General features: G+C 50.1%; 1 protein-coding gene across 1 annotated transcript; it reads left to right on the forward strand.

Moving 5' to 3' along the window:
- Window positions 1–2: 2 nt before the first annotated feature.
- Rapgefl1 (Rap guanine nucleotide exchange factor like 1) lies at window positions 3–13,268 on the forward strand (the record flags this gene model as incomplete). The annotated part of the gene is made up of 15 exons (XM_015495844.2): window positions 3–369; window positions 3,094–3,172; window positions 4,025–4,160; window positions 4,377–4,474; window positions 6,783–6,895; window positions 7,109–7,276; window positions 8,123–8,220; window positions 8,323–8,445; window positions 8,966–9,144; window positions 9,241–9,331; window positions 9,887–9,937; window positions 10,265–10,352; window positions 10,589–10,653; window positions 11,028–11,082; window positions 11,320–13,268. Coding segments are annotated over 15 exons (1,836 nt in total), but the record flags the coding sequence as incomplete, so codon positions are not given.
- Window positions 13,269–15,214: the final 1,946 nt, after the last annotated feature.

Raw genomic sequence — 15,214 nt, forward strand, 5'->3', positions numbered from 1 at the left:
GGCCGCTGCAGCGGCGTCAGAGTGTGTCTCGCCTGCTGCTCCCAGCTTTCCTCCGGGAGCCCCCAGCCGAGCCAGGGCTGGAACCGCCCGCTGAGGAAGAAGGGGGAGAGCCCGCGGGGGTCGCAGAGGAGCCGGTCAGCGGGGGACCCTGTTGGCTACAGCTAGAGGAGGTGCCAGGGCCAGGGTCGCTCGGGGGCGGGGGACCCCTGCGCTCCCCTTCTTCGTACTCCTCAGATGAACTGTCCCCAGGCGAGCCCCTCACTTCACCGCCCTGGGCGCCCCTGGGTGCTCCTGAGCTGCCGGAGCATCTTCTGAACCGGGTTCTGGAACGGCTGGCTGGAGGGGCCACCAGGGACAGCGGCGCCTCAGGTAAGAAGTCCACAGGCTCATCCATCCCAGAGCAGGGGGTGCCCCTGGTTCCTCTTCTTGCCCTTGGAGAGTGGGAATGGCCCTGAGCCTGGGTGTGGATTTGAGGGCTCCCCCTAAACCGGGTAGGGACTGAGCTAAGCCACAGACCCTGTCTCAAGCACAAGAGGAGCAGCAGTGCCCACCTTCATTCCCGTAGCTGTCTCACCCACCAGGGAAGAAGCTGAGCCTCCTCTCCTTCAGCTACCCTTCCCCTCCTCTGGACATTTTAGCCACAATCTCCCATGGGTCCCTGCTGTTGACTGCCTCCTCCTGTGCCCTTAAATTGGGACCTGACATATTAAAATGGAAGCTTCTGAGCTCAACCTGTGCCGCCTTCGAATAGTGCCCAAGGCCTGAAAAACCTGACAGGAGTCCCTGACTGTGTAAAAGCCCCAGAGCACAGGCCAGCCCACTTGATAAATCAGCGTGGACAAGGCCCAAGCTGCCTTTGGGGGTTAGGCAAAGGCATCTTCCTTAGCAGCTTGGTAGGGGCTAGCATTCTATTTGGGGATGGACTCAGTGTTTGTGAAGAAAGGGGCCTCAGTATCAGGGCCTGTGCATCAGGGCCCTGCAACATCCAGGGGAGTTGGGGCTTTTCTGGCTCCCACCCTTCCGGTGTCAGGCCTTTGCTCTTGGCTGCTTTAAAAAATAATAACCACACCCTGAGAGGCTTATTCCCTAAATGATGATGCTATTTCACCCCTCCCCATCAGCACCTTACTAAGGGGCCTTTAAGAAAACTGAGTCCCAAATTACTGGTTAGTGCTGAGGTAGAAGACCTCGGACTCTTAGGTCCAACTCTAGACAGGCATTAAGCATAGGAGGGTCTGAGGTTTGAAGCCCAAGTTGAGACCCTAAAGATGGGTGAGGGATTACACTTTGCTCTTAGCCCTCTGCAAGGAACTCCAACCTAGGTGTGTGGAGTGGGACACCTCCCCTAGATTTTTTTCAAGGTCTGGGTCCTCTCCTTTGGCTCAGGCTACAGTTGCCCTGGGGAGCTGACACCTTTTGGATTTAATTAGAAAAATATCAGACACACAGAGCTCTCCTAACCATAACTTCCCGCCTACACCACACACCCTGTGTCTCTATGACACATTCCCTGGGGAGGCTGTGCATTGGACCAGAGCCTGCTTTGGAAGAGACAGATGCCAAACTATAGCCCCCATATCAGCATCTCCCCCATTCTGTCCCATGCTCCTCTTTTGCTCTGTCTTTGCTTTCCTGTGAGATAAAGAGACCTCCTTATTCCTAGTCACTGTTCCTGGAGCTGGGGGTCAGGGCTGAGATATCTCTGACTTACTTCAGAATATAGCAGTGTAGCTAGGTAAAGAGGAAAAGAGAGAAACTCTCTTTGCCCTTCCACAGGGGGCTGGTGCTACAGACTCTGCTCTCTCCCCTGGGGTGAGGCTCCTGAATTGATTATTACCCATATTATCTGGCCAAGCAGGCTGGATCCCCAGAGTAACTGGTTTGGGAACGCCCAAACCAGTCCCAGAGTGAATTGAGAATCAGCTTAAACTGCCACCCTGATACTTCCATTATAACCCGTGTTCTCAAGCCATTTTGGTTTCCTCCCAGGGCGTGTAGGAGGAAAGGGCTTACAGAAGGTCCTCCACACCTAGCCAGAGCCTCTCGAACATCTGGGCAGCCCCATCTGACCACTAGGTTCTACCCTGACACTTTGCCCTTCTTCCAACATATTGAGAAAAGAGCAAAGATGCAGGAATCGGGGTTCTTCCAGCTCCAGGCAAGTCCCTTCTAGCACTGGGCCTCAGTTTCTCATTTGTGAAATGAAAATGGTTGAAATAGATGATTTTGTGTTGGTTCTTCTTCATCTTCATAGCTAGAATTGATGGCCTGAGATGGTGAGCCAAGGTCTGTCAGAAGCCTTGGTTTTGTCCTGGAGCAGTGCCTGGGGACCTGGCCCTAACCTGTCCTGGTGAAGACACCTGGCTCCCTCCCTGTGCCCTGCCTGTGTGTGCCAGGAGACTTTGCCCCACCCCAGGGCTGGCTGCGAGTCAGGGCGACCTTGTACCCGGCTGACTGGCTGAGCCAGGCCCAGACAGGGGTGTGGAAGGGAAAAGGGTGGTGAGAGGAGCCCCTCCCCTCCACCCTTCCATCATTAACCCTTGCATCTCTGGGCATCTAGAGTACACAAGCTTTCTATTTAAAGCCTCTGAGATCAAAGAGATGGCAGTCCCTCCCTCTCCATTTTAATGGGTCTTGTTCCCACCTGTCTGGGTAGAACTCAAAGTAGTGAGGTAGGGAGCAAGGAGGGGAGGAGGGATACATACACATACCACTGACCCTAACCTCTCTGTTTGGAAGTTCTCTTTGTCTAGAGACCCTTCTGTGGGCTACTTCATTTTTCAGGCAGTTCTCAGGCTTGGTGTGCTATCTGACCAACTTTCCACATATACCAAAGAGAAGTATGCGTTGCTGCCAAAGGCACACCTCCTTCCCTCCAGCTGCCTTGGCAGCTGCCAGCCCCACCCCCACGACAGCTGCCCAGGATCTTCACACATGTGTGTGCACGTGTGCAGAGCATGACAAGGCAGGTGGCCGGGGCTCCAGCCTGCCTAAAGAGAACTTGCCCTTGGAGGCCAGAGAAGGAGTGTAGGATTTCCAGTCTGGTCCTAGAAGTGCCCTTCTGACATTCGTGGCACCCATTGATCTCCACAGATATCTTGCTTGATGACATCGTCCTTACCCACTCCCTCTTCCTCCCAACGGAGAAATTTCTACAGGAACTACATCAGTAATATCCTTTTGTGGAATTTGTAAAAGATAGGCCAGGAGGCAGCCCATTTTCTCTATCCCACATGTGACATCAGAGCTCAAGCTCTCCCCTAGAAAATATACCCAGCTTTTCAGTTCACCAGTTGTGTCTCTTTAGGTAGATCACCTCACCTCCAGGGGCTTCCAGTTCTTCTGTAAAATGGAGGTAAATAATACCTGCCCTGCCTACCTATGGCCTGCTGCGAAGATCAATCTGATAGTAGATGTGAGAGTTCTTTGGCAACTGCAAAGACCTGTATAGATGTAAGGTGTTATTATCCTAATAAGGGTGCCTCTCTTCCCACTGAATTATTCTTCTAAACATCTGGTTGTCCAGTGCATTATTACAGAGTCTGCTGTCAACATCAGGTCTTGGCTGGGCTTCAGTAGGAGACCCTGGCCAGTACAGATGAGCCACTGGCCAGCCTGTTCATTAGATCTCATATAAGCAGATAGCCTTTCACTGAGTTATTTTAGAACCTAATTCTTAATGTCAGGTCACTGAGTAAGTAGAATGTCTTAGATTCTCTTAGCAACATCAGGCCTCACAAAGCAATAAAGTCAGGTTTGTGGGTGCAACTGTAAGCTCTGGGCCCTGGGCTGGCCAGAGGATGGGATGGGTCTTGGGCAGGGTATTCGTAAGTGAAAAGCTAACAGGAAATGGATGTGATCAGGTGGATGCCATCACTACCTATTCTATGCAAAAACCTGGGCTGGCACAGGAGAAGGTCTTGGCTCCTAGAGAATATTTGGGGGTAGTTTAGCCTGCCATTGCTTCTCTTCCCAATTTCCTCAGGCTTGCCTGTCCATGGCTTTTTCTTGACTTAGTGGTCAGCTTTGTTCGGGCAGGGGTCCTGGAGGGCCCTGAGGGGCTAGGCCGGAAGCAGGCCTGTCTAGCCATGCTACTCCATTTCTTGGACACCTACCAAGGGCTGCTGCAGGAGGAAGAGGGGGCCGGCCACATCATCAAGGTGGGCCTGGGGAAGAAAAGGTGGGTGAGCAAGCTATTAGCTCTGGAAGGAAGCCCTTTTGAAGGAAACATACTCCTCAAGTTGGGTATCTGGAAGCAAAAGATGTTATTGGGTCTTGGATTATATGGTTCTTCTATGCTCAAAGGCATGGAGTCCCTGCCCTGGCCCTTGCAGAAAGAGGTACCTGGAATGAAACCCCTGTCCTCCTCTTCTCAGGATCTCTACCTGCTGATTATGAAGGATGAATCCCTTTACCAAGACCTCCGAGAGGAAACACTGAGGCTGCACCAGCTTGTGGAGACAGTGGAGCTGAAGTGAGGGAAAATGGGTTGCTGGAGTGGTCAGGAAAGAGGTCCCCTGAATTCCTCTATTACAGGGGCTACCTCTGGTTCTTTGGCTCAACATAGTGTTGTTGTTGTCCTGTGAATGTGTGTGTATATGTGTGTGTGTATGTATGTGTGTATGTATGAGTATGTGTGAATATGTGTTTTGTACCAGGGATTGAAACCAGAGGTGCTTAACCACTGAGCAATATCCTCAGCCCTTTTTATGTTTTATTTTGAGACAGAGTCTTGCTTAGGGCCTTGCTAAGTTGCTGAGGCTGGCTGTGAACTTGCAATCCTCCTGCCTCAGCCTCCTGAGTTGTTGGGATTACAGTTGTGCACCACTGCACCTGACTTCAATATGGTTTTATTTTAGCCCCTTTCTCTTACTGAAGGGTGACACAGAGCACTGTGTCCAGTCATTTTTATTGTCCATTCACCCATCCATTTGCCTGTTAATCCAGTGGTGAACTAGTTAATATTTAACAACTAATGCTCAGGAGAAAGAGCCTTGATTCTTAGCTTTTGCTGATTCCATGGCATAAATTCTGTCATCGTTTTTGATTTTAAGCTACTGACATGATGTCATTGAATATGGAATAGAGAAGAGATGTGTGTGGTAGCTAGATGTTATATAGCATTTCCACAGTACTGATACACTAGAGGTAAAAATCTCAAAAGCACAGATAATAATAAACTGTACCAAAACAATTAGCATACTTCCTTTTATGTAATAATTTATTTGAGCACATGTTTATAAAATGTGTGTTTATACACACATACATGCAACTTTTAATGGCTGTGTTAAACATAAGTTGGCAAAATCCCTCAAAATTGAACTCGTGAGCTGCCTTCAGGACACCACTGCATTTCTTCATTCCTTCTGTCCTTTCAGTTTTCTCTTTTCCATTCCCACCACCATGGCCCTTGTATAGGCCTCTCACTTGGATTTTCTTTTCTTTTTTTTTTTTGATACCGGGGATTAAACCCAGAGGTACTTAATCATTGAGCCATGTCCCCAGCCCTATTCTTTTTAATTTTTTTAAATTGTCAATGGACCTTTATTTTATTTATTTGTATGTGGTGCTGAGAATTGAACCCAGTGCCTCACACATGCTAGGCAAGTGCTCTACCACTGAGCCACAAACCCAGCCCTCCCTATCCCTTTTTTATAGTTTATTTAGAGACAGGGTTTCACTAAGTTGCTAAGGGTCTTGCTAAGTTGACGAGGCTGGCTTTGAACTCACAATCCTCCTGCCTCAGCCTCCTGAGCTGCTGGGACTACAGGTGTGTGCCACCACACCCAGCTCTTACCTGGATTATTGCCGCAGCCTCCTACTCAGGGCTTCAGCTTGTGGCCTTGCATATTTCTCCCTTTCTTTACATTGACAACAGAGAGATCTTTCAAACTTGTATAAACAATACCATCACACTCCTGTTCCAAAAGCATCCACACTCTCTCACTACCTCTAAGACAAAGTTAAACATCTGAACACAGCATTCAACACCCTTCTCTTTCTGCCTTCTGTTGATCCTTCCCACCTCATATCCCACATCTTTTTCTACCCTTGACACTCCCTATATAGCCCACCATTCTCTCAACTCCTGTGCTTTCCCAGATTCCTGCTGTTGCTTATATCATACACCCAGAATGCCTTCCTCCCACCTCTTTCACTTCCTGTTGTCCTTCAAGGCCTAGGTCAAATGCCATCTTCTCCATGAAAGTGTCACACAGATCCTCCTTTTAGGAATAGCTTTCAACATCTCTCTCCTGTGCCTTTTTCACATCACCAATACCTCCTGCCTGGTGTTAGAAGTAGCTGTATGCACGTCTGTCTCCCTCCCAGATTGTGAAGTCCTTGTTGGCAAAATTCAGAAAACATCTGATGGCCTACTACCTACCATGTGCCAAGCAGTGTGCTAGGCCCTGGAGGATAAAAAAAAAAAAATTCAGTAAGAACAAATCCCAGTCCTCAAAAGTTCTCAGTCTCATAGAGGAAATAAGACATGAACATAAGCAATAATGTCCCAATATTTACAGCATTTGAGGCAAGCAAGTGACCTTTCCTGGTGGGGGGTGGATCAGAGAAGAACTGGTGGAAAAAGTGGCATTTGATTTGGGTCACTTGGTCACTTGTCCCATGCTGGTCATTGTCTTCTCTTCTGATCCCTTTAACCACTTTCTGAAAGTGGAGCTGGTATGTCCTTGACCCAATTCTAATATCCTTGCTTAATGTTGCCTGCTTAGTACTCCAAATGCCCAGCAGAGCTTGCTGATGCCCCACTGTGTCTGTACCAGGATCCCAGAGGAGAGCCAGCCACCCAGCAAGCAGGTAAAGCCACTCTTCCGCCATTTCCGTCGGATAGATTCCTGTCTCCAGACCCGAGTGGCTTTTCGGGGCTCAGATGAGAGTGAGTATCACCATTAGAAAAGGCAGGGCTTCCCAAGTGACTCGGGAGGATTGTGGGGTATCTGGGTCTTGGGTACCATCAGAGGAGTCTCCTGTGTAGTGGAAGTAGATAGTACACTTATCTTCAGAGGCCAGCCTCTGGTATAGAACAGAGGTGCCCTGGAGGGGCTGGTACCTACCTGTGTTGAAAAGCTGCTTTCCTGTCTCTGTGCAGTCTTCTGCCGAGTCTACATGCCTGACCACTCTTACGTGACCATACGTAGCCGTCTCTCAGCATCTGTGCAGGACATTCTGGGCTCTGTGACAGAGAAGCTGCAGTATTCAGAGGAGCCCGGAGGGCGTGAGGATTCCCTCATTCTGGTAGCTGTGGCTTCCTCAGGAGGTAAGGGTCAGTGCCCTGGGGCTGAGACAAAGACTGAATTCTAGGTCTTTGCTACTCAAAGTATGATCCTGAGACAAGCCTCATGTGCATCTCCTGGGAGCATTTTAAAAAATCTCAGACCCTACCCCAGACTTTCTGGATCAGAATCTCCATTTGGCTAAAAAAGACTTCTGGGGGATTAAAGTTTGGGAAGCAATAGCCCAGTACCCTGGGATTCTGATTTGAGTGCTGCCTCTCACTCACCTGGGGATTGGGTTCTAGTTCTTTTTTCAGGGTAAAGACAGGGTGGTAGGGCATGGCGGCACATGCATGTAATCCCAGCTGCACAGGAGACTGAAACAGGAGGATCACAAAGTCAAGACCAGCCTGGGAAATGTAGCGAGACCCTGTCTCAAAAACTATAAATGGCTGGTATATAGCTCCGTGGTAGAGCACTTGCCTAGCGTATGCTAGGCCCTGGGTTCAGTCCGCAGTACCACAAAAACAACATAAAAAGATGCAGGGGTTCTAATCTCTGTGGGGAGACAGAAGGCCTGCAGTGTATCTTATTTTCCTCTAAGAAAAAAAGTCCTGCCTTTCCAATGTCAAAGGGACAAAAGAATGAGGGAAGGAAAAAAAAAGCTATGAAAGAATGTTGGAGGTTAAAAAAAAAGGAAGATTACGAATGCAAAAATAATAAATATGATAAGTATGGCAGATAAATATGGCATCAACTGGTGACAGCATGAGTCCCACTGGTCTAGAATGTGTCAGTGCAGGGCTAGGTGTTCTGGATGCGAAAGGAGACAGGGCCTGGGATGTGTGAGGGAAGGGGTGGGGGGTGCTAAGCAGCCTGTTCTCCTGCAGAGAAGGTCCTTCTCCAGCCTACTGAGGACTGTGTTTTCACCACACTGGGCATCAACAGCCACCTGTTTGCCTGTACTCGGGACAGTTATGAGGCCCTGGTAAGACAAGGTTTGGGCTGGGAGCAAGGGCTGAGGGGGCACTGTGAACAGTCCCTCACCCTGCCACCAGGAGCCCAGCCCCTCTGTCCCTGCCTGTCACAGGTGCCCCTCCCTGAAGAGATCCAGGTCTCCCCTGGAGACACAGAGATCCACCGAGTGGAGCCAGAGGACGTTGCCAACCACCTTACTGCCTTCCATTGGGAGTTATTCCGATGTGTGCATGAGGTGGGGACTGAGGCTGGTGCTGGGCGTGAGGCAGGAGGGAGAAATGAGCCAATGGGAGTCAGTGTTCATAGCAGACCCTCCTGGTTAGATGGCTCAATTGCAGCATGCCCTTGGGCAATGCACAGCCAGGACCTCCTCAAGCCTTTGTCTTCTCAAAAAATGGCAGAGAGAGACTCCATACCTGAGTGATTTAGGGCCAAAGCACAGCTTACCCAGAAACTGACTCAGGGTAATTTTAAAATATTCACTGTTAAAAGAATTTTTAAAAAAGGTAAGCGACAATAATGTCTCTCGGGTGGTTGTCTTGAGGAGAAGTCAGCCTTTAGCAGGTGCCTGGCACCTAGTAAATGCACAATAGATGGTAATATCCTATTAACCTTGGTTCTCTCTCGCTTCTTGTCCCCCCCCCTCCCCGCTCACGCTCTGGGCTCCTGCCTCCTGCATCTCCTCGCGCCCTACGCTGCCATCTTCCCACTCATGCCCTGACACCTCGGTGGCCCCTCCGTCACTGCGGGTGTAGCTGGAGTTCGTGGACTACGTGTTCCACGGGGAGCGCGGTCGCCGGGAGACCGCCAACTTGGAGCTGCTGCTGCAGCGCTGCAGCGAGGTCACGCACTGGGTGGCTACGGAGGTGCTGCTCTGTGAGGCCCCAGGCAAGCGCGCGCAGCTGCTCAAGAAGTTCATCAAAATCGCAGCCATGTGAGTGTGGCCAGCCGCGGCGGGGCGAGGGGCACACAGAGGCTCGGCAGCGGCAAGCTGCCAGATGCCCCCCTAACCCTGCCCCGCACTCCTCAGCTGCAAGCAGAACCAGGACCTGCTGTCCTTCTACGCTGTGGTCATGGGGCTGGACAACGCCGCCGTGAGCCGCCTGCGGCTCACCTGGGAGGTGAGGAACCACCTTCCTTCCTTCTCTTGCCACGGAGCTAGCTCAGTCATCCCATTTCAGGGATCTTGGCTTCTGGGGGGCTCACCCCAGTTCCGTCTCCTGTGATTACAAAAAGTCTTTGTGCTGGTTGGAAGCAGGCGCCCTCTTCTGGCAACTATAGCCCCAGGTCACAGCTTGTGTCACGTCTTCTTGGTGCAAATTGGTAAAAAGCCAAATTCCCAGACTGAGAGGAACTGACCTTAGGAGTAGGGCTGAGTTTCAGCCAGCAACCAGGTGGCTTTGCTATGCTCCTTGTCATAGTACATGCATGAGCAGAAGTCTCTCTTTCCCCAGAAAAATTCAGTCCTCTGGGTTCTTTCAACTTCTGGACTTTTCCAAGGACTGACTGCTTCCCCACCCACTGGCTTCCCACCACTGAGCAAGATATGCCAGCCCTTTCCCTGAGCAAGATATGCCAGCCCTTTCCCCTTCTAATGCTGGGAATTAGTCAGATGTTCCTGTGATATCCCAGGTGCTCCACTCTGACATCTCTTCTTCTTCCTTCAAACTCTGCAGAAGCTGCCAGGGAAATTCAAGAACTTGTTCCGCAAATTTGAGAACCTGACAGTGAGTGGGTTTGGCTCTTTCCACTGCCCTTAGACTTTCATCCCTGTTCTCGTAAACCCTCTGCCTTTAGCTTCCTTTTCAAGGTTTTTAGTGCCTGGGACACTGCTCCTCTACCCACCATGCAGGAAGGGGAAGGGTGGAAGTATTGCTACCCTGTTTTCCCTGGAGGAGGGGAGGAGAGCAAAAAGCCCCTCCCTGTCACACACCCAGCTAGACACCCACACACCCCTCTAGCTGATTGGGCAGGGAGATGAGGGAGAGAGTGGGAGACATGTTTGGGGTACACTGAGCCCATCTGTCTCTTATCCCTCTTCTGTGGAATGCTAGGATCCTTGCAGGAACCACAAAAGCTATCGAGAAGTGATCTCCAAAATGAAGCCCCCTGTGATTCCCTTCGTACCTCTGATCCTCAAAGGTGAGAGAGTCACTGCCACACTGTGGTTCTCCTCTCCACATTTCCTTCTCCCAAGCCCCAGTTCTGACTCTCAGTCCCCTCTCAGCTCAGCTCTATGTGTCCTACTGAGGAGACTTCCAGATTGAAGTATAGACTGGCATAAAGGACCCTCCCCCAGGGGGAGGGTCCTATATGCCATGGCCCTTTGGACTTCCTCTCCTCTGTGTGCCTCAAATTTGACTCTCTTCTTACCCTAGACCTGACATTCCTACACGAGGGGAGTAAGACCCTCATAGATGGCTTGGTGAACATTGAGAAGCTGGTGAGTAGTTCTGCCAACTCTCTGTCCATGAGTGAGGGGCTTTGTCCTCCCCCTCTCTCCTGTCACCTTCCTAAAATAGAAGTCTTCCTCCATGGTACCCAGCTTGCCTAACAGACTCTCAACTGTCTCCCTGGTGGCATCACTGTGGCAACCCACCCATGGGTGGCAAAGCTGACAGGCCGCTTGGGGGCAACTCTACCCGCCAACCCACCTGGTACCCACCTACACCCTCTCCTTTGGTCCTTCAAAAACCCTTCAGAACTGGGAACTTGAGAGAGTAAAACCAACAGAGTTGGAGAATGGAGGTGGGGGGTGTGTAAGGGGGAAGCATCTTTCTGTGCCCTTTTCAGGGCTTATTTCTTGTCATCTCCCAGCATTCAGTGGCCGAGAAAGTGAGGACAATCCGTAAATACCGGAGCCGGCCCCTCTGTGAGTGCCTAGTACCCAGGATTCTAAGAGGGTTTTGGGTGGAGCGCTGGCTGAGTGGGAAGGTTAAGGGGACCTCTGTCCTTAAACATGTTTTTACTTACACGGGTCGGGTCCGTCCTCCATTTTCTCCTTGTGCCTCCTGCCAAACACCTATCCTAATCTTAATGTTTTGCCTGGTGTATGGAGAGGAAGAAGGGAGGCTGGGAGCCTGACTGCCTCTCCCTCCCTGCCCCCCAGGCCTGGACATGGAGGCCTCCCCTCACCACCTGCAGACAAAGGCCTATGTGCGCCAGTTCCAGGTCATCGACAACCAGAACCTCCTCTTCGAGCTCTCCTACAAGCTGGAGGCTAATAGTCAGTGAAAATGGAGGGGCTGGGCTGCCCCCACCAGAGTCCTTGGCACCTGGCACTCAAGCACTTTGCACGATGTCCCAACAAATGCACATGGAATATATTTCCCCTGGAGCAACTTCCTGCCCCATGGGGAAGAGTCAGATGGACTTACCTGGATTCATAAGCTCATAAGCTTATTCATCCTTCTGAAATCCCTTTACCCTTGCTCTTTCACGCCCCAACTACACTAGGTGTGTTCCTGCCTTTTTGAGGAAAAGGGGATAGAGTGCTCCTTCCTCTGTCACCTCCCAGTGAGGTCTGTTCCAGAGATGGCATTTCCAGCCTCTTCTTCCCAAGCAGCAACTCACAAGACAGGCATTGTGGGAGGCACTGGCAGCTTTCTTCCCCACTGCCTGTCTGGCTTCCCCTTAGTCAGGGTTGGGAGCCCTGGATGTATCCCTGGGATTATTATCGTGTGTGTGTGTGTGTGTGTGTGTGTGTGTGTGTCCGTGTCCCCTCTCGGGGAGCAGGAGTGCATCTGGCGATGGAGGGAGGGTGTTATGTGTGCTGGGGGGATTTTTCCTTCTGTTTGGTGCTACCCTTGTCTGCTCTGCCCTTGGGACAGCGTGGTGTGCTCCCCTACCCACCCCCACTTAGTGCCTCCTGCTGCCCTGGCTTGTGAGCCAAGCTGCTCCCAAGGGCAAAGAGCAGCAGCAGGTGGGAGGGTTACCCATCAGCCCTGTGAGTCTCCCACCCAGACCTCCCCAAGATCCCTAGATGGGCTCTCATGAGACAGTAAAAGATGCTCAGGGAAACACAGGCCTAAGCTGCCTATAGGACCCTTCCTCTGCCTTGCAGAGGGGCACAGCAGTCTCAGGAGTTAGGGGTGCCTGCTCTCCATACTCCTGCTCTTTGGGGTGTCTCTTTGCTAACAAGGGCATTGTCATCCCCCTTCTGGCTCTTGTATCTGATGCTAACAACACAGTCTCTGTCCCTTTCTCCCAGTCTTGACACCCCTTGGTCCTCCCCATAGAGCTGGGTGGGGTGGATCTCTGTAAAATAACAGGACGGGCAGATTCCTGAAAGTGGGGAGAGAAGGAGCAGGCAGAGACTGTAGAGGTGAAACTGGACTCTGATAAAGCCTTTGTTACCTCTATCTCTGCTCCCTCTCCCATTATAGGGCTCCAGGGCTGCGGGGTGCAGGGGCTCCTGGCAGCTACTGGGTGAGGTTTCCTGGCACAGCCTCACCCGCCTTCCTGGCACCACTCTTTCCCTTTTGAATAGGCAGTGGTGGCAGTGGCAGCAGTAAAAGTGGCTGCTGCTCCTGCTCTGGGGTGTATATATTTTTTACCCAAAGCTCTGGAATTGTAAATTTATTTTTTAAAACTCAAAGAGGGAAAGAGCCTTGTATAATATGTAAAAATTGTATCATAGGTTATGTTGTACAGTCCCTTTTATACAGCAGTCTGGTTCCTGTTTCAAAAACTATCTGTGGACATACACAGGCACCATGCCCCACCCACACACTGCAACCCTCACAGTGACCATGGCCCCTCCTACACCCTGCAACTGCTGATGCCTGCTTCTATCCCTGCAGCCCCGGACTTTCCATCCTTCCTCCTGAACCCTCTCAGCAGCCTTCTCGCTTCAGTTCCCCACCCCTCCTTGAACGTGGTAACCCCCTGGCTGCTTGCCCCTTGCCTTGACACTGCCCTGCTGCTTTCCAGGGGCTCGCCAGCCCACACCCCACTTCCCACAGCTTTAACAGAGTGAACTGTGTGTATTGTACAGGCTCAGTTGTCATTGAAGAATCTGCTGGGTGGAGAGAAAGCCCATAAAGTCTATGAATCAACTGCCTGCTGTTCTCCGTTCTGTTTCTCTGAGGCTGGGGAAAGACTGAGGGATGGGAGAGGGAATGGCCTCTCAGGGCTCAAGGCCCCTCAGCAGGACTGTCTGGAGTGACTTGGAAAGTGTGGGTGAGAGGAAAAGGAGCCAGCCTCACAAGACCTGTCACTAGTGACTAGAACTTGGAAGAGTGGACAATTTTGTTCTTACATGGTATAGGTATGTGATGTTTAATGCTAACTCTGTAAGGTAGAAGATGGAGACTGAGCAGCCCCAGAAGAAGATCCAAGTTATAGGGTGAGAGATGGGACAGAACTTGAACCCTAACCCAGGCCTATCTGTTGCAAGTAGCAAGCACTATTCATTCAGCCAACGGCTATGAGTTCCACCAAGGCACATGGAGCCTAGTGTTAGTCTCGGGAGATGGTTAAGCTCCAGGAAACACACACTCAAACAGCTGCATGGGAGCCCTTAATCTCATCTGTTCAATCTTCATCTCAGAAAACGGTGCTTTCATCCACCCAGGTTTTCAAGGCAACATTCTAGGAATCACCCTTGATGCCTCTTTTTCCCCCCCATCCTCACTCATCTCATTGGCCAGTCCCACCAGCTATAATTCCAGAACATATCCTGATTGACCCACTTCTCTACGTCTCCCTTGTGACCACCCTAGTCCATCCCACCTTCATATCTTCCTTGGATGGCTACACAGCCTCTGACCTTGTCTCTCAGCTTCCTCTCTGTAGTCCATCCCATCTGCTACCAGTCAGGACTCCATAGGGCAGCCAGATGCTTTGTGTGTGTGTGTGTGTGTGTGTGTGTGTGTGTGTGTGTGTGTGTATTGCCTCACACATACTAGGCAAGCACTCTGCCATGGAGCTACATTCCCAGCCCTGAGTCCCATTAAGAGAAGTTGAAGTAATCTTTACATGAGAAGTAAAAATAGTGGTTACTCAATGGGGTGGAAGGATCAACCAGGCAGGGGCATGAAGAAGCCCTCTGGTGTGATAGAAATATTTTTATATTGTGAACATTATTATGAATATACTATGAACATTACACAGGGTGTGTATGCACTCACTGGGTTCATAGGGTAAAATCTACCTTTTATCATAGTTATGTTATAGCTCAAAGCAATTCAGATTGTAATCCTAAATTCAGAGTGTCACCTATTTTCAATAATACTTAGATTAAAAATCAAAATCCTCCCTCCCTGTCCACATCTCCTACCCTTTTGTCACTCACTCACTCTGCTCTAACTACACTGATCACTTTCTTGTTCCTGAATCACCTAACACTCATTTTTACATTTGCTGTTTCCTCAGCTTGTCTGACCATTTGATATCAAGATCCAGCCCCTCCCTCACTGTCCCTCCAGAGCCTCCTTTTTTTCCTTCCAGGAACTCCTCATACATGTTTCTTTGTATATTTGCTTAGTGTTTACCTGCCCCACCTTATCTCCATGAGTGTGTCTTGTTCATGATCTAGTACCCAGAATCATATCTGGTCTATAGAAAATGTTCATTACATATTTTTTTTAAAAAATATATTTTTTTAGTTGTAGTTGGACACAATACCTTTATTTTATTTATTTTTATGTGGTGCTGAGGATCGAACCCAGGGCCTCGCACATGCTAGGTGAGCACTCTACTGCAGAGCCAAGCCACAATCCCAGCCCTCAATACATATTTAAAATTTTTTTTTTTAGTTGTAGATGGACAGAATGCCTTTATTTATTTTTTTATGTGGTGCTGAGGATCGAACCCAGGGCCTCACTCATGCTAGGCAAGCACTCTGCTACTGAGCTACAGCCCCAGCCCAATACATATTTCTTTTTTATTTGTTAATGAACCTTTATTTATTTATTTATTTATTTATATGTGGTGCTGAGAATCGAACTCAGTGCCTCACACATGCCAGGCAAGCGCTCTACTACTGAGCCACAACCGCAGCC

Source organism: Marmota marmota, unplaced genomic scaffold (assembly GCF_001458135.2).
Source record: "Marmota marmota marmota unplaced genomic scaffold, marMar, whole genome shotgun sequence".
Taxonomy (NCBI): Eukaryota; Metazoa; Chordata; class Mammalia; order Rodentia; family Sciuridae; genus Marmota; species Marmota marmota.